Here is an 18,329-nt window from a genome sequence, read left to right as displayed (position 1 = left end):
TGAAACACAGGAGCATTTTGAAAAATCGTGATGATGGGAACAAACACTTGTGATCACACCAGTTTAAAACCTGATATTTTGGCCTTTTCACTTTTTCATGTCATTATATGAACCTCTACCACTTTAACATTACATAGTATGAAAATAAGGAAAAGCATAATAGAAACCCTGTGCATGCTTGCCATAATTCTGTAAAAGTTGGACCAATGTTTCTAGCAAATACTGTTGATGGAAGTCAGCCAAGTAGCATTGAGCCTGATTAGCTTGGTTTCTAATGGTTATCCTTCTAGTTAGGGAGCTGAGATTTTGCATTTGCCCTAATCTATGTTACAAATCTGTGTGTGTGTGTGTGTGTGTGTGTGTTTGTGAAAGAAAATCCTTTGAGACATTTTTTCAACCAAACAGAGTCTTTTTAATTTTGACCTGTTATGCGATACATATGTGGTATATGTGTGTTATCATTTAAAACTGAATGTGTGAGGGAATTTATCCATTTCCCAGACTCAAAATGATGCCAGAGTAGACATCCTAACTTTCCCTTGGTAGATCAGTTTTGAAAACATTTCTTGACAGAGTTGTGAATGAAAATAATTTCAGTGAATGCAGTTTGGATATGTCAGCAGCACAGTTGGTTATAATCAATTAAGCTTCTTGTTAAATGTGTTTTGACAAGTTTCTCTAAGATGATTTATAATTCAGTGATATAGTGCACATGGTAGACATGGCTAATGTTAACTCTGACTCTAATGAGGATAAATTCCTCTGGAGTTAATTCTGCTGTAGTAATGTAATGCATTGAATCAACAATGGATAACAGTCATTTATTCACTTAATTATGTCCATTTAGGGATTTTGACTGCAGCTGTGCTTTTTGTATTGCTCTCATTTACTTAACAAGATAATGTAACTCATTTAAAAAAAATAAATCAATTTAAAAAACATGTAATGCTGATTTAGCCTTCATATCAAGTCAAAATGCCCATGTTTTTCCATTTTACTAAAATTATATTCTTAACTCCTTAGAGCCAGGTATCTCTACGGTAACACAGTACAGGGTGTCTCATTATTAACAGTGGCACATCCAGTTCCTCTGTGTCATGTGAGCCACTGGAGAACTTTCCCACCAGCCATACATCCTAAAGAAACTCTGCAGTAGCTGCCCCAGAAAGGTTGTAAATTAGAAATGAAGGGGCATCTAGTTGTACCGATCCCCAGACCAGTGCAAGAGCTCTCTGAGGCCAATGTTTCAATTCTTCAAATAAATCCTTCTGTGGTCAGGCTGACTGGTAAGCAGTATTTCTCAACTGCTTGCAAAAGCAGAGAAAGACTGACTTATATTATGGCTACATCTCTTCTTCTCTGGTGACACCAGACCACTCCCCTCTGTGGTCCACTATCCCAAAAGCCCTAAAGAGCATCACTGCAGACAAAACAGGGCTGTCACTATCTGTCAACATGGTGAAGAAGACGTTTTTCTGTTTCCCCTCTAATCCTCCTTACTTCTTTATCTTAGCGCATAGATAGATAGATAGATAGATAGATAGATAGATAGATAGATAGATAGATAGATAGATAGATAGATAGATAGATAGATAGATAGATAGATAGATAGATAGATAGATAGATAGATAGATAGATAGATAGATAGATAGATAGACAGACAGACAGACAGACAGACAGACAGACAGACAGACAGACAGACAGACAGACAGACAGACAGACAGACAGACAGACAGACAGACAGACAGATAGATAGATAGATAGATAGATAGATAGATAGATAGATAGATAGATAGATAGATAGATAGATAGATGGATGGATGGATGGATGGATGGATGGATGGATGGATGGATGCATGGATGCATGGATGTATCTGTTCTATACGCCTTCTGCTTCATGAGCCCTCATGTGTTGCTCTTGTTTGGACAGCAGAGAGGCAATCTAATCTGTTTTAAATTTGGCCTCACACTGATTGGTAAGTTAACACAGGCTTGATTTCAACTGCCTGCTCAAATGTGACTCTGTTTGCTGTGCCACCCATTAAAATCCGGCAAAAATCTGATGAATAGGTGGGAGCAGGCTCATCAGATTTGTGCAGGCAGTGTAAATCCAGCTTTTCTTGACTGACACACCAATCAGTGAAGAATGAATAGAGAATCTGTGTTTGGAACAGGAAAAATGTTTGTGCCTTCAGATATGATGTTCACGCTGCTAAATCTTTATTTTGTTTGTCTTTTATCTTTTCCCTTTATGCCACCTAAACAGAGGAAAAACAATGTTTTCTTTTTATTTTGGCAACACTTTGAAAGAAACACAAATAGCACATGCCAGCGCCTGAAATGAAGAATTTGATCCAGCAGATAAGATGAAGAGGCAGCCGGTTGAATTGAGCTCTCTTGAGGATTTGATGCTGCTGGTTGGGTGGGGAGGTGACAGCTTTAGAAGGGCGAAAGTCTCAACCAAATGACTGCAATTAGTAGAGGAAGCACAGGAGACTAGTGCCCCCCAGTGTTCGCTCAATGAATAAATCCAGCAGTTTCTCTGAGCTCATCTACAAGGAGTCCTCCTTTTGTAACGTGCACTTGGTTTGGTTTTTGGCACCAGTATACTCTGAAAATGCCCTTTTAATTGGTGATAGAATTAAATGTAATCCCCATGTGTCTTTTACAGTATCATTGTCTGTAAACGTCAAAATGCAAGCTGAGCTGCTGAGTGTTAGAACTACATATAAGTTGGCTACTTTTGCTAGAATACAGTTAAAAGGTAATGAACATATGTGATCACTTTCATTTCCTATCCTGGACTGCTTTCTGATTCATGGATGGATTCTTTATATATAACCCTTTGAGGGGCAATTCTGCATTTAGAAGCGCTAAGACTGTATTAACCTACATTATTTCATATATGTTCAGCATACAGATTGTTTTAAGGTCTTTTGCTACTCTTTCTTCTTGGTGTGACTCAATACCCATAATCCCTTTGTAGTGACATACATAGATGCCAGATCCCTCATCTGTTGATGTGTCATGGAATTTCCATGCATAAGGTTCAATCAATATGTAACTAAGGTGAACCAAAAAGGTCATGTGACTTAAAGGATCTCACAGGGTGCCATTGTGCTGCTGCTTCCTGTTTGTATCCCGGAGCATGAAAAGTCACAGGCTTATCTCAAATTGCAGGGTTGTGGTGCATCATCACAGGACAATGGATCTTAGAACATGGTTTTATCAAAGAGTGTAAAAGCGACTAGTATTAACTTGGAATTAATGTGAAAGAAAAAAGTAAAGGAATAATGCCAGCGTTGTGGGTTTAATGATATATTAAGAAGTTCATCTTCATACCTTATTGAGCCTAATGAAGGATACATCCTCTCCCCCCGGGGAGCTAAAGTCCTGTCTCCGTGGGAACCAACTGATAGCAGGTAGACTTTGCCCTGAAGGGGAACCAACACTACAGGAAGGACAGATTCCTGGCCGTCACAGCTGAGGTAAGACACATTGCAATGGATTGGAGTTGTTATTAATTGATTTCTGCCTAAATACTCATGTCACACATCATCTTTTTTGAAGAATGGAATGTGCAAAAAATACTTTAGATACTTTAGTTATCTTAAAAATTATGTTTAAGCTTTGCTTGAGGACAGAAACCCTTCATGTCTGATTGTATATATTTTCACTTTATTTTGTCTGCTCCTGGTTTTATTTTTAGAACCTGAATTAGCAAACATAATATGAATTTATCCATCAGATGATTCATTACTGCCATCATTATTAATTAGTAATATTTTGAAAGGTGAATGTTGTCATTGAATCAACCATAAATTGATCCATGTGCAGAGTTGGTTTATTTTTATCTGTGTTCTATGGGGGCCTCTTATGTAAAGTCAGTGCATTCATTGCTTTACTGCCTTTTTACATCATGGAGCATTGATTATTGTAGAGCTAATTATTACCTCGTTTGTTGAATGATGAATTAAGAAAAATAAAACGGGGATCTTATATAGATTGTGTTTTGGTCATTTCTCTATCATATATAGAGTAGAATCCTCAAGTTTATTGTCTGCAACGCCTTCATTAAGGTAGTTTCCTCTGAGATCAATTAACTACATTCTATCAGACCATTAAATATACATACAGCTCCGTGAGATTAAGGTTTAAGGCCATCATTTTGGATGTTAGTCATGGATGACTGTGTGTGTGATGCATCATTTTGTAAATGCCCATTTATTTGTTCCCCGCTGACTTTTCCCCCTTTGCCACCTCAACATCACCAATGGAAGCTTTAACTCTGTCCAAACGGATGCTTATTTGCCTCAGCTATGATTTTAACTTACTTAAAATGTATGATTATTTATCTCTTGTCAGTTTTGTACCTAAACTGGTGAAAAGATCTGCTGATTTTTGGTGAGATGGAACAGAGTAATGGCCGCAGTAATGAGGATCGTGAGCTTCACCCCCCTCCATACAGTCCACCATACCTTGAGCAAAATTCCTATACAGGGATGCTTTATCAGGTTAGTAGCAGTATTTAAATATTTTGGCTAGCTTCACAGGAATGATGAGATGAGGAAGTGAGCTTTTTTCTCTTTCATATTCATGTTAGACTAAATGACATATCATCCAACCTTTGTTGGGCAGAATCCTAAAAGCTGTTTGCGCATGTACAATCCGGCAAGGATGATTAATTTCATCTTTGTTATGGTTTGGTTCACAGTTGGAATCATGCTGAAATGTACCTTAACCACTGTCTGTGTTGTTGCTCACTTGGATCCTTCACCTGTAGGTAGGGAAGGGCAACATAGCAGTGGTCTCCTCTCCTGCGCCCTACAACAACATGGTCCATCCTGAGGGCCCAGCCGCAGATGAAGTTGACCAGCAGTACAGTCAAGCTCCACCTGCATACTCTTCCGGCTTAGAGGATAGCGGCTTCAGTGATGCTGCAATACGAAAAGGTGAAGGAGAAACAGAGGGCAAGAGAGCTGAATGTTGTATTTGTGCTGTCATAGCTGAAAGTGGGTGTATATTTACTCCCTCATTTGGTCTGCAGTGTGTTCTTTTCTTTTTCTTGAAATTGATTTGGAATTGAAAATTGCTCCCTGATCTGTGCTGCTCTTTGCCTCGGATCCTCACCTCCAGCACCGCAAAAATTATTTTCAAATGAGAGACTGAATTGTGAGTTTGGTGAACACAGAACCATCTGAAATGTTGTGCAGCATAAACAACTCCACCTGCCTGTCTGCTTCGCTCTGACAGATTTTTGCTGTTTGTCTTACTCCTGTCTATAAACCTTTCTGTCGTGCTTCACTACACTTTTTCTTTCTTTCTTTTCACCTACCAGGTTTCATAAGGAAAGTCTACCTGACCTTGATGATTCAGCTGCTGTTGACTGTTGGGATCATCTGTGCTTTTATTTACTGGTGAGGCACAACGCACATACGAATTCTTTCCAAAAAGAGATGAATCCATGTCAGACACTCATCCATCTATCTACCTGAAATGTAGTCTGTCTGCATGTAAAAGCACCCTTCACCACAGAGTAGAACTACTATAGTTGCTTCCATGCAAACATGAGCACAGAACCATCCCTGCTTACGTCCTGAAGTGATAGACAATGGTGCAATAAAAGGACATTACATTTTAGCTGGCTATATTTTGAAACCTCTCTATCTTTTGTATAATAGATGCAGTAGAGGGCAGCTACAGTGATTTCTTTTCATAAATTGTGTTCAGCTCCCATGTGTGCAATGCTCTGTCCTCTATTAATATTTAATCAAATTATTCCACTGCCTCTACCAAATAAATGGTGGCTCTATTAAACACTCCCTTCTCTCTCTGTCTACCCCTTTCTCTTATCATATAACAGGAACACACTCAGGAAATGGGTACTCGACAACTACTGGTTCTCCTACTCCATGATGTAAGCCATAAAAAACATTTGGTTAGATTGTTTAAGCTTATGGTACGGTGCAAAAGTCTTTGGCAGCTCCTCATTTCTACTAATATTGCCAGGTAAAATACCAAAAGTATTATATATTGAAAAGTGCAAATATAAATATAAATGGAAATAATATGTAAGGTAAATTAAAGAAAAAGAGTTTGTACAATTTTAATGAGCTTTTAGTTAATACTCAGAAAAGCTCTCTTGTCATTTTTTTAAGTGGTATTCAGGAATATTTCTCCAGGCTTCTTGAATGACATTCTAAAGCTCTTCTACGGTTGTTGACTGCTTTTTGTTTGTTACTCTGGAAAGATGATCCCCCACTGTTACAATAATGCTGAGGTCCAGGATTAATCTATCTCTATCAGACCTATTGCCACTGATTTTCTGTTCAGTTCTTGGGTCATTTGGCATACATTTCTCACTGTTTCCCTTCCTTAAGAATGGCTTCTTGACAGCCGCTCTTCCATGGAGAACATTTCTGATGAGGCTTCAGTGAACATTAGATGGAATAACTGAAGGTTAAGAAGCATCTCTCAGGTCCTCGGTCGAGTCTTTCTTTGTTCTGAATTATATCCATTTCTGATACAGTTCAACGGTTGTAGATAGCTTTTTTAGACCACTACCATTTCTTTAGTCCTCTTCTTGTGCCCAGATATTTTAAGGACCCACTGCACAACATGATAAGATATGCCAAGGTATATGCAGGTATATAGATCATTGGGAATCAGTTTGTTTGTGCAAAACACAATTGTATGTCTGTCAAACTGTGTTTTCTATGGCATCTTTTGTAAATGCAACTAGAGAAATATAAACCAATTATGTGTCTTTGTTGCTAGTAACAAAGTGCCTAAAAATACAATTTAAGATTGTGTCAGCATAACACTGGTTGCCTTGAGTTAGGTGCCTTTGTTATGCTTGAATGATTCATAGGTCAGTGAAAAAAGTCAGGTACAAAGACTGGGCTGAAAATAAGTGAAAAAGAAGCCAGTCTCAAAAGAAAAACTTTGAAAGTTCTGCACAGAGTCTGGAGAAGTATTGCTCATGACCACTTTGAAATATTATAAGAAAATCTGGCTCCTTGGAAGCAATATATAAAGAAGTGAGGGGTAGCTAAAGAAATTGCGTAGTACTGTTGCACATTTACTATTTTAAACCACATTAAGTATATCCATATGTCCTCTTTAGTAAGTCACCTGCTGTAAATGAAAACATTGCAAGTGGAAATCCATTATATTAGGTCACAAAGTGTTCTTCCAGTTCAGGAAAAATCCAGCTACAATAAATCAACATATTGTGCACAGTGTTTTTTTTCTTCTCTTTATAGGCTATTTATTTTCTATTTACGATGCACTCTACATTCACTATTAAACAGGTCAGTGACGGTGGTGCTCATTTTGGGCTTGTCTTGCTGTGACAACATCCGTCGTCAAGTACCCCTCAATTTTATAGCCCTGGGCCTGTTTGTGAGTAGAAGCAGTAGCAGCCAGGCATCAAATTAAACCGCCAGCACACCTGCTCCATTTCACTGTTGTTTTGTCACGTATTTACTTTCCATTTATCTGCCCCCCCCCCCTGTGTTTCAGACTATTGCAGAAGGCCTGATGCTTGGATCTGTGGCAGTGTGAGTGTTTGCTTCCAAGCATGAGTCTCCACTTCCAAGCTGACTCATTTGCACAATAATAATCCTGTTTGATCCATATCTGATAGCATATGCAATGCCAGCACAGCAGCCATCAAACCAAAAAAGATCATTGCCTTTTTAGTAAACTAAAAGGTATATAGAATCACATTTTCTGGGATTTTGGCTGAAGATAACTTCCTATCCCTAATACTTCTAACTCAGATGACTTACTCTGTAATGATATCTGTATACACAAAATGAGCTATATTGCATGTATGAGACATGTCTTTTTGGGCAACATATCACTCTCGTAGAAGCATTAGCATTCAGGGTCGATTTTCAATATTATATTCAATATTTCCGATAGGAAATTAAGGTAGGCGATACACTGTGAAATGCCAAACCTGTCGAGGCTTGTGCCACCAATCTGCCTGAGACACATAACAATGACTATTTAAAGAAAAAAAATCCCACATCATGTATATCAATGTTTCCTACTGCTCATGTATCTTCTCTGCTGATTATGGGGTGCATTTCCCACCTCATCTCTGTTTGATATTTCTGTCTGCAGGTACTTTGAAGCTGAAGCAGTTATGTGGGCTGTGGGTGCAACAGCGTTTGTTTCCTTCGGCATGAGTCTGTTTGCAATGCAGTCAAAGGTAAGATCAGTCACAGACTCTGAGCTCCAGCTTGCAACGCAGCCAAAAGTGAAATTTCATAAACTGAGGCGACTTAGCGGTCTGTGGTAAATGTCCGTACACTGATACGTGTTTCCTGTGCAGTCATATGGATCGTGTTGAGCTGAGCTGTTGGCCAGGTTTTCTCATGCAGGGTTTTGCTTTACTTACCAGCAAAGCTTTAAAACTGTGACAGGATTACTGTCCAGGCAAAACTATGATTTTTGCTGAGATCAGTGTTTATGACAGTCAAATTAATTCCTCACATCCACAGGTGGCAGAGTTAAACCTCTCTGAATTGAGGCTTTCACTACTGCTATTCAGTACAGAAATGGTCTGGAGCATTGGTTGTTTGCAAAGTCATCCCTACTCTTAACTGTCTGCCTGTTACCATGAACTGCGTGGAATGATAGGAGTGCCACAAAAAAGAATAAATGTGAAGATGAATTAGTAGAATAGTGAACTTAACAGTGATCATACTGTGTGTACACAAGACTGTAGCCTCTTCCTCTGGCAGTAGAGTCTCACTGAGGACTCCAGAAGGCTGTGTTGTCTCTAAATTAGAAAGCCAAAGTATGGCTCCACAAATAGTGAAAAGCAATCATCTTCCTCCAAATATTCAACATTTATTTCTGAAGATTGTAGTGCTACCTGTTCTGATGTCATGACAACAGATCCTTACAAGAGAAAGGAAGGATTTGTGTGAACAGGGATTTAAAACTCATCCCAGATGAAATTGTCGAGTGCTGTAACGTTCAGTTCTTCATGGAGAAGAAAAAGATGGAATGATAAATAATGAACCACGGAATATTTTCACATTATTTTATATTTATCTTTTTTGTTCTTTTACCGAATTATTCTTTCGGCTCTTCTATTATTCTAGAAAACCTGTCAAATAAAGCAAACTGAATGAATCTTTAAAAGGAGCCCCATCTCATAAGACTTAACGGGACATCATTTTACCCTCTGCCTCTAAAACGCCTGGTTTAAAAACACGTGAAATTCCTCAAAGTTTGTCACACATTTCTTTTTACTACAGAGCCCACCTCCATCAGACCATACTACATCTGGGCACAATCAACACTTCAACAGCATTTCAATCATTGTACTACTTTTACCTGCCAGCCTTAAAGACATTGTTTCTTTGTACCATAGTGATAACAGAGGGAGCACAGGCATGGTCCTGTGTTCTCACCACATCTTCATTGATCATTTTTGTCAACTTGAGTCAAAGTGAAGGGGTCACAGGAGGTGCTTGTTGTGAACGAAAGCTTGCATCTATTAGTGTAACCCACACTTGATGAGCAACATATGCAAACCACAAACAGCAGTCTAATTGTTCTAATTGTGAGGGCAGAGGGTTATTTTCTAACAGTAGAACATAGAATAAGTAAGTAAGTAAGTAAGTGCTTAACCATATGTGAAAAACAACAAACTGGCACAACACTAACAAGCCGGGTGGTTTTATGATTAAAACTTAACTCTGCAACAGACAGTGGGGAAATATTTTGACGTAAATAATGAGTAAGAGTAGTAAGAGTAAAGGATTTTGCCAACAGTACTATATACTGCGGATAAATGAGTAAGAAACAGTGATAAAACGTGAAGAATGTGAAGCTGTTTCGTATGATTTCACATGTTCAAAGGTAGAATGAAAAAAAGCTGTACTGCAGTGTGGTTTTATTATTTTTGTAGCCAGTGTTAACAGTGTAGGACACCTTTTTGGAATTGCTTCAGTTACTGGCTCATTGTCACAACAAGAGTAATCACACTGCCAACAACAACAAAAATCAGAAAAAAAAAAACAAACTGGCAAGTGAAAGTGATGTTTACCAGGTTTTAATTGTATCTAGACTTTTTAATTGCCCCTCAGATGTTTGGCATTTTTACACATTTTGTCACTGCACACATTTACTCTGTTTGCTTCGGTTATAACAAAAAACAGAACCAGTGAGTGTTTGATCATTATACCAAGAACATATCAGATATCAAATGTCTGCTTTATAGTTATATCTTGCATGGAGGGGAAAGCTACAGGTCTTGAAAAAGAGAAATACTGTGCTGTAAATGCGACCACCTTATTTTCAGTAGAGAATGAATGAGTGGCCGGCACCACAAACGGCTCTTTTCTTCAACTTCCCGTTGGTCTTGCAGTTTCCAGCACCTCTTGCTCTGCAGTTCACACCATGCACAGAGGCTTTTAAACTCTGTCACACTGATATAAATGTCAAACAGAGCACCTTGCATGTTTGGCTCGTAGCTCATCAGGCGATCAGTGTTCCTCTATAGTGCCATCTTTTTTTTAAGGACCCAAAAAGGGCACGCAGGCCAAAGTCGTCCCCCCCCCCCCAAGTTCCTTTCACTGCATGTTGATTAACTGCCGGCGATCATTATATCCAGAGCTATTTGGCTTTTTCTTTGCACTGAACTCCAGCATGCTTTTGCCCTTTCATAATCTGCAGCACAGCTGCAGCGCAGGCGGCTTTGAGTGTAGATGAGAAATGTTGTGTGCGTTTTTCTGTTGGACAAACTCATCACAGTCATCTGTATCTCTTCTCCCCCATTTCCGAACACCAGTGGGACTTCACCGCAGGCGCTGGGTGCATATGGGCATTGGGCTGGTCCTTGACTTCATTTGCACTTCTGTGTGCAATCCTCCGATCACAGGTAAATCAAGCAGATGTTGTCTTTACATGTGTTCACAGTGAGAACAGGTTTGAAATGAGTTGCAGCACAGTGTGTTCAGAAGCAGACAGCATGTAGAGCCTCAGAGCTTTCATCCCAAGAGTACTGCCACCAACCTGTGAGCTGAGCAGACTTTAAAGAGAGGAGCGCATGTATTCGTAAACCTCCCAGGAGGTATGCTGATGTCAGACTGGTGCATTTTAAATGACCATGGTTGTTGGTTTTAGCAAGAGATTGCAGAAATAAGGATAGATTTTTATGTGTGTGTCAGTTTTGTTATGGAGAACTAATGAAGTCGAACAGAAAATAAGCTCTGTATTCTTGAAATATTTTGTGTCCACTCCTTATTTGCTGGTGGATCATCATGTCTGCAGCACACGGTGTCATTTTACAAAGAAATGCTAGATTCAATTAACATTCGATTCTAAATGCTAAATAACTGCACATTTTCCCCATTTGCTGAAGAGATGATTACATTCAGTCATCTTGTTGAGTCCCTCTGCTGATTTTGTGTCTGATTCTTTTTGCAGTACCTTTACATCTTGTACGCCTCCCTGGGAACCGTGCTGTTTTCTCTTGTAAGTGTACTCAAACTGTCAAGACAGTAAATGGTTGTCTGCAACACTCTGCATCCAAAACCAAATGAAAATGACCTTCAGAGAGGAAAGAATCCGACATCAAAGACGGCTTAATGTCAAGAGAATGTATGTGATGCAGGCTTTGATCTCAGGGCCAAGCAGCCTACCACCAGTGTGTGTCACAGCAGTCAGTGTAACTCTGATGCCCTTTCACTTCAATTATACACTTTTTAACAGCAGCAGGCTTCATTTTCACAGCCAACTCTCTCTGTGCTTTCAGCATTAACAGCAAACATTGTGAGCCATCCAGTCAGCTGGTGAAACAAACTGCCGCTGCATGCCGAGCTGAAAAGGCTGTTAACAGCAAGTCACAACTTATCATTTGACTACCCCATTATTTATATGGCCTGTCCATATGCAGGGCCCCAGCTAACAAAAACAAAAAGGAAATACTGACGGCTTTTCTTTCAGACCCATTCCTGGAACCGCCTCCGTGTCTTTCATCTCGCAAACGCGCTGCCTTCAGATGTCGGTGTTGTTCCAACATCTTGTCTCTGTCTGTCTCTCTGCAGTACCTGGTGTTTGACACCCAGCTCATACTGGGAGGGAAACACAGGAAGTATGAAATCTCTCCTGAGGAGTACATATTTGCAGCTCTCAACCTGTATTTGGACATCGTCATCTTGTTCACCCTGTTGCTGCAGTTCTTCAACCTCTGCCGCTAAAGCAGAACCTCCGTGAGCCTCCAGTCAAACTCACTTTCTGCAGAGACAGTCATGTTGAGCTCATAATATTCATATTGAATGAAGACTGACAAAGCACCGTCGGCTCGCCAGACATCTGCTGTCATGTTTAAATGCACATGATCTCTGCTACATATTTGAGATAAAGCTCTTACTGCTGTCATGTTGTACAATACAATATGCTTTGTGCTGAATATTTGTTTCCCTTATTATGGTGTTTAAGCTTTTTTAATCAGTCAGCTAATAATTTATGGAAATACCATAAGCAGCTCAGCTTCCTGTGATCTGTACCACATCTTAAAAAAAAAGTTTTTTAAGTACAGTCATGCTAAACCAAAGATGAGATTACATTTTCTCATTTGTCCTGTAGTTCAGAAGAATCTCAGAGATGCAGACACCAAACTCATTCTAATGTGCACACAGCCACGTGGTAAAAGTCAACACAAAGTTTATTGGCATCACACACCAAACAACTCTCATAAAAAGAGGGAATGTATCAAGTATAGACTATGAAAGTGCAAATAGCATTTCAAGGATTAGTTGCTTTACAATAGAAAAATCTCAATGAGTTACAAAATGATAAGTAAATCTTCAAATAAATCCACCTGGGCATTAGAGGTGAGATACAAAGAAAGTAGAAATTCCATTTAGACTTGAATCCACATTCCGTGCACAGCATACTGTTAGACAGACAGGGAAACACACGCCACCTCCTCTGATTAACACACTTACATTAAGAGACCAACATTAACCATATGGCACTCACAGTTTGACAACTTCAAGACACTTTAAGCTTTCACTGCCTTTCAATTTAATGCTAGGGTCAAATTTGGATTTACTCGAGTCGAGACATCAGTGTGTTTCTTTCACAATCCATTGTTAAAATGGGTCAGTCGAATGCCTACTTTATATTGCAACTTTCCACACTTTTAGTGTCTTCAGATATACGATAAGCATAGAGTATAACAGCTCCTCCTAAAGTTAATACAGTGATTTGAATTTTCTAGACCACAGGAAAACCTCATCAAGTAGGCATAAAACCCATCGTTACAGTATTTACTCACAGGATCTGAAAGGGTGACATCGATTGTTTCAACCAATTTTACCAAATGATATAAAACAAAAAAATTCTGTTTTTGTCCGTTAATGTAATACTACTCAAACCAACACAAACCCTCATGCTACAAAGATTTTCTTTTAAAACGAGAGAAAAAAAATGATAGTGTGTGTCTGCACACTGTAAATGTCATGTGACACAGACAACTTTAAGGTAACGGGTGTTTTTGTTTCGGTGGAAATAGCACTCAGAAAAATGGGAATAAGATTTAAAGAATGACGACAGACACAAAGGCACCAAGTTTCTGTCCAACTTCAGTGACACAGACTCTCCATGTTGTTGAAACTCTTTACACATTCAGAAAGTCTCCGTGCACAAAGCCAACAGTCTGCAGAACCCTCCGAAGGCTTGAGCTGGAGTCACCATTTTAATTCACCCAAGTCTGGAAATGTGTGGCTATCTCTTTGACTGGCCTTCCCTGCAGTACACAAACAGACTACTGGCGTTTGTCACGTTCAGCTCAAACATTACTTTAGGACAAGCTACAGTAAAATTGAGAGCCTGCTGTCTCCAGGGGTGTGAGCTGAATCCCACTGTGCAGCGTTATGGGCTTCTCAGCATTGAGGACACTTCCGATTCACACTGAAACTTTGAGCTCCGGAACCAATGCCGTGTCCATTTTCAAAATGTTTCGGAGCAGCCCGGCCACTTCACAGTTAATCTTTCTTCTCAAGGCTATGAACGCTTCACGTAACAATGTACACAACCTTTGTGGTCTTAAACTGTACAGTTCTACACCGCACACGGCAGCTTTTAGCGAGCGAGATTTGAAAATGTCACTCAGATCCAATCTCAAATAAAAGTATGGCTTGAGACGTTCACATTTAAGATCAGCTTCCAGAGACTGTGATAAGCAGGCACAATTTGCTTTGACGAACCCACTTGGTGACTGCAAACTCTGCTTTTGCTAGTCAGCGTTTGGCCCATATAAAGTACGCAGGTAAGGACAGAAGTGAGAACCAATACTGGAGCAGAACAATACTGCTCACTATGTGTAGTCTCCCAAATACCTGATCCAGGCTAATACAGTAGGCTTTTACTCCACTTGGTGGGGTGGTGGTGGTGGGGGGTGGGGTAATAGTTAGTAGACTAAATGGTCAACATGTCTTATCTCCGCCAAACGTCATTCCAGAAATAGCTTTTTATTTTTATCTGTACAGGCTCCATTCAAGGAGACACTTGAAAATGATAAAGTGTTCCCTCTAATTAGCGGAAGGCTGGTTTCAGAGGGTGCTCGCAATACTGGAAAAGCAGTGAACTGATCTGATAGCTTGCTAGGCTGTTAAGTCTAATGCTGCGTTCCATTTTCCTTGGAAGACAGAATTTGGAGCTGGGAGTTGACTGTGTTCCAGCTGAAAGTCAGAGAACCGGTAGGATTTGCTTGCTGTTTAGCTCACTGACCAAGTTAGCAACCAATACAAGTTGATAACAACGCATTACACTATATTTTGCACTTTAAGACATCACAGCAACGTGTTTACCAATAGAAGTCAGATAGAAATTTGTGTGCAATGGATTTAATAGGATATGAATTGACAGAAGAGCTAAAGGTTTATTACAGCAGCCATTGCCACTTTTTGTGCATGGGTGGAGCCGCTTTGCACTTTGAGATCAGGCTGGTGAGGTTCTTCTAACTTTCCAAGTTGGACCTTGAGGGCCATTCTTCTTGCATTTTTCTAATGGGAACTTCTGACTTCCAGTTTTAAATGGCAAAAAAAACCCAAAAAACTAAATACTTCCTTTCCAACTTAGCAGCCAGATATGACTGACACATTCTTCTTTTTCTTTTTTTTTTTTTCCCCCTGACACATTCTTCATTCCGAGTACATTCCACCTAAATAGCGACTACACTTCAGCTTTGTTTTGCAATCTGTAGAGGTTTTTGGCCTTCCAATATCAGCTCTCACCAATCTTAGCCATCCAGATCATACCAAGTGCACTTGATCCTCCCACTCAGAGGAGCTGGTGCTGGGCAGCTGGTCGGACATGGAGTCGCACTGTGGACTGTCGGTGTGGCAGGCCTTTGAGCTGGCATGCTCACCATACTCCCCACTAGGGTCAAGGGCTGCCATGTAGGGTAGTGGCATGGTGTCTAGCCCTACTAGATCTAACCGAGTCGGCCTGTCAGCGACAGTACTCTCCTCCTCCTCCATGGCACTTTGAGAGCAGAAACCCACTTCAGCCATCAGCTCCCGAGGTTTCCTGCTGTCAGGGAGGACGACGACCCTGCTTTTCTCATCTTCTTCCAGGCATTCTACTCTGCCTGTGAGGGGTGGATCTTTGTTAGAGTCTGTGTCAGAGGAGGTGGAAGGGACCAGGGTGATACCTTGAGGATTCATGTCATGGAACCAAGCCATGATATTACCAAGAAGGTTAGCATTTGATGCCAATGCAGAGGACGAGGATGGATCCTGGCTGCCACATGTGGTTGAGTCTGTTGTGTCAGTGGAGGAAGAAAACAGACCTGTGGAGGAATTGCGTGGCCGGCGATGACTGTCACAGTCTTGAACAGAGATGGAAACACCGGTGGCAGCAGAGTACTGGCTACTGATATTGCCTAGTCTTGCCAAGTTATCTCCCAGCTCCAGCAGTTCTGAGCTGCTTAAAGAAGCTCTGGGGAGGACTTCAACATCTAGAGCGCTCTGTTCAAGCCTAGAGGGCAGGGAGGTGCCAATTGCGCCAAGTGAGGCTTCGTTGGCAAGGACCTCATGGTTGGACACACTCCCTGCCATCCCCGAGTCCTGCAGAGACAGCTGGATAGCCAGTAGAATGTTAGGGTCATCCTCATCCAAGGAACCAAGACCCTGCACAAAAGAACAGGGCACACAGCGTCAGTCTCACTAGCCAAACACTCGTTACCTGGTTACACGGCACCAGCTATTATCAGACTAGCAGCAACGTCCAAAAAACAGGTTAGAACTGCAAATGCCTGCAGTTCTAACCTGTATGTGTGTCAGTAACTCAAAATATAACAGTGATTTAGTCCAGTTATCCATATTTCTCTATTTCAAAAGCCAGTTTGTGTTTGGAAAAAAAAAAAAAGGAGCTGCATGCTGTAGTCTTCGGCAAATGTAACCCAAACCAGACTAACTTGCCTATTTCTGTAGAAATAACATCATTTTCTAAAGTACGCAGGGTGATTGTAATGAAGGAACATGCTGCCCCATCCAAAAGTGGATAAATTGAACTGAAAGGTTTTATAAGCTAAAATGTTGCGGTGCACTCACCATCAGGGGACCTTGTCTGTGTCCATCTCCGACATCCAGTGTGTCTAGTGTGGGGAAAAAAGAGCGAAACAGAGTGAAACCTAAAGCCATCAAATTTAATCTTTACAGATTAAAACATAATAATATCCTGTTTAGTGCACACAGCAAAATGACAAAGTAACAGCACCCAGACATTATATAAACCTTCAAGATTTAACCAGGAAATTCACTAATTTAATATCTCAAAGTGAAATCCTTTTTTTTGCCCAGCAGAACCTATTTTCTTGGCTTTTTAGACTGCAAATCCTTCACTCTACACATCTAAACTAGACTAGATTGATTCATTAGAACTATTGGCTTTTCTCAAACTTTAGCAGATGGTTTAAGTTCTGTTTTAAGCTTTTCATCACTGGATACGATCAGAGAGCATCCAATTAGTCATAAATTCTCTCTGCGACATGACAAATGACCCACAAACCCTACAGTCAGCGTGAAGAAAGCTCAGCTACCGGGGAAACAAAGAGACTAGAACTGGAGTCAAATTAATAGATGATACTTGGAAAATATACAGTGCCTGAAAAATGCCTTCAGGTGGGTTTAAGTCTGTGGACTACTAACAGAGAAGATGGTTCTGACATTAATTCTATTTTTATTTAACAGTCGCTGCAAATGATAACAGGCCTAAGCCATTTTAGAGGGAAGCAGAATCTCTGAACTGCTTGAACTCAGGAAGGAAACATGCTATCCCAGCGTGATCTGACAATGATCCAAGACTTTCTTGGATCTTCAACGCTTGACTTTCACAGTCTTCAGTTGCCTTTATAAAAAATTCAAAGAGGTTCAGGTCAGCTTATGTTCAGAGCTGTTGGCACCTTTTGGACTTCAAGTTGTTCTTGTACGGCTTTGATTTGTGTTTGGTTGGGTCATCGTCCTGCTGCAGCGGAAATCCCTTGTCCATAAAAATGCAGGTTTTGGTGGAAGTGGAGTCAATTCAGTGCAACTTCAGAGGAGCAAGACAACCTAACCAATAAATAGTCCCAAAACCGTGTCTCACTGTGAGGTTGAAACGATGTGTTTTCATTTTCTTTGCTGTTGAGCTCCTTCAAGACACCCTGTTGTTACTGGATTTATCGGGACTCGGTCGTGTCATCCCCGGTGAAATGCTCGGGTGCTTGTTTCTCCCGAGAGGTTGCTGAGAGCTTTTCATCCTCTTAGATCACCTCCAGACAGCATTCTTCTTAAAGGACCCTTGCTGACTTAAGTCATGCGGTCTTTGTTCAGTAAAGACTGTATCAGTGATGAGGTTGCTTTGTTTCTCTCTGTGAACAGGGTTTGGTGTGCCGATTCTCTGATGGTGTAGTCTGCTCTTAGTCCCGGACTTTCACACGGAGAAAAAACCTTTTTGCTTAGAAGTACAATCTGATTTCTAACACTGTAAGCTTATTTAGACACTTAAAAAATAAAATGTTGCTCTTCGTTCTGAAGTAAGTTTTTTCACTGTAACACATTAAGAAGTAAGCACTGTTCTGCTGGAAACCTGAGGCACTGTCATATTCATAACTGGGGAATAACTCATCTTTGATGGAAGGGATTCAACTCAAGGAAATCAGACTTTATCTACAAAGGTATCAACATGGTCAGTTTTATGAGCCTTGTTTCTAAATCCTCAAACTTCCTTCTTGTTTCTAGCTTTATAAAAAAAGAAAAAGACAAGTTTTCAACATGCAACACAAAAGAAACTAATAAGTCAACAGATGAGAT

At 40.3% G+C, this 18,329-nt stretch overlaps 2 protein-coding genes across 7 annotated transcripts in view; one reads left to right on the top strand and one right to left on the bottom strand.

Moving 5' to 3' along the window:
- The first annotated feature begins 3,423 nt into the window (after nt 1-3,423).
- Nucleotides 3,424-18,304, top strand: LOC140316727 (protein lifeguard 1). Of its 4 annotated transcripts, none has more exons than XM_072394676.1 (12): nt 3,424-3,491; nt 4,411-4,514; nt 4,784-4,952; nt 5,339-5,417; nt 5,864-5,917; nt 7,314-7,404; nt 7,525-7,562; nt 8,134-8,221; nt 10,817-10,906; nt 11,455-11,502; nt 12,075-12,239; nt 18,258-18,304. In XM_072394676.1, coding segments are annotated over exons 1-11 (915 nt in total). In that variant the 5' UTR covers nt 3,424-3,490; the 3' UTR covers nt 12,228-12,239; nt 18,258-18,304. The 4 variants fall into 4 exon arrangements, with proteins under 4 accessions (XP_072250777.1, XP_072250776.1, XP_072250774.1 ...); XM_072394675.1 differs by having other exon boundaries at nt 12,075-12,250; XM_072394673.1 differs by lacking the exon at nt 18,258-18,304 and having other exon boundaries at nt 12,075-14,411.
- Nucleotides 12,677-18,329, bottom strand: part of LOC140316726 (ankyrin repeat and IBR domain-containing protein 1-like) — a 31,386-nt gene continuing 25,733 nt past the window's right edge. For all 3 annotated transcript variants that reach the window (XM_072394671.1, XM_072394670.1, XM_072394672.1), the window contains 2 exons: nt 16,590-16,633; nt 12,677-16,166 (listed from right to left, as the gene is read on the bottom strand). In XM_072394671.1, the coding sequence (XP_072250772.1) occupies nt 15,288-16,166; nt 16,590-16,633 (923 nt within the window). In that variant the 3' untranslated portion in view covers nt 12,677-15,287. The remainder of the gene's footprint in view (nt 16,167-16,589; nt 16,634-18,329) is intronic.

This window comes from Leuresthes tenuis, unplaced genomic scaffold, assembly GCF_036924035.1.
Source record: "Leuresthes tenuis unplaced genomic scaffold, fLeuTen1.0.hap1 SCAF_10, whole genome shotgun sequence".
Taxonomy (NCBI): domain Eukaryota; kingdom Metazoa; phylum Chordata; class Actinopteri; order Atheriniformes; family Atherinopsidae; genus Leuresthes; species Leuresthes tenuis.
The sequence above is the reverse complement of the archived record's forward strand: the minus strand, read 5'-3'. Positions and strand labels throughout refer to the sequence as shown.

Coding starts and splice junctions, on each gene's coding strand:
- LOC140316727 (XM_072394676.1), top strand. Junction 5,918..7,313: donor TGGTTCTCCTACTCCATGAT/GTAAGCCATAAA, acceptor ACTATTAAACAG/GTCAGTGACGGTGGTGCTCA. Junction 11,503..12,074: donor GAACCGTGCTGTTTTCTCTT/GTAAGTGTACTC, acceptor GTCTCTCTGCAG/TACCTGGTGTTTGACACCCA.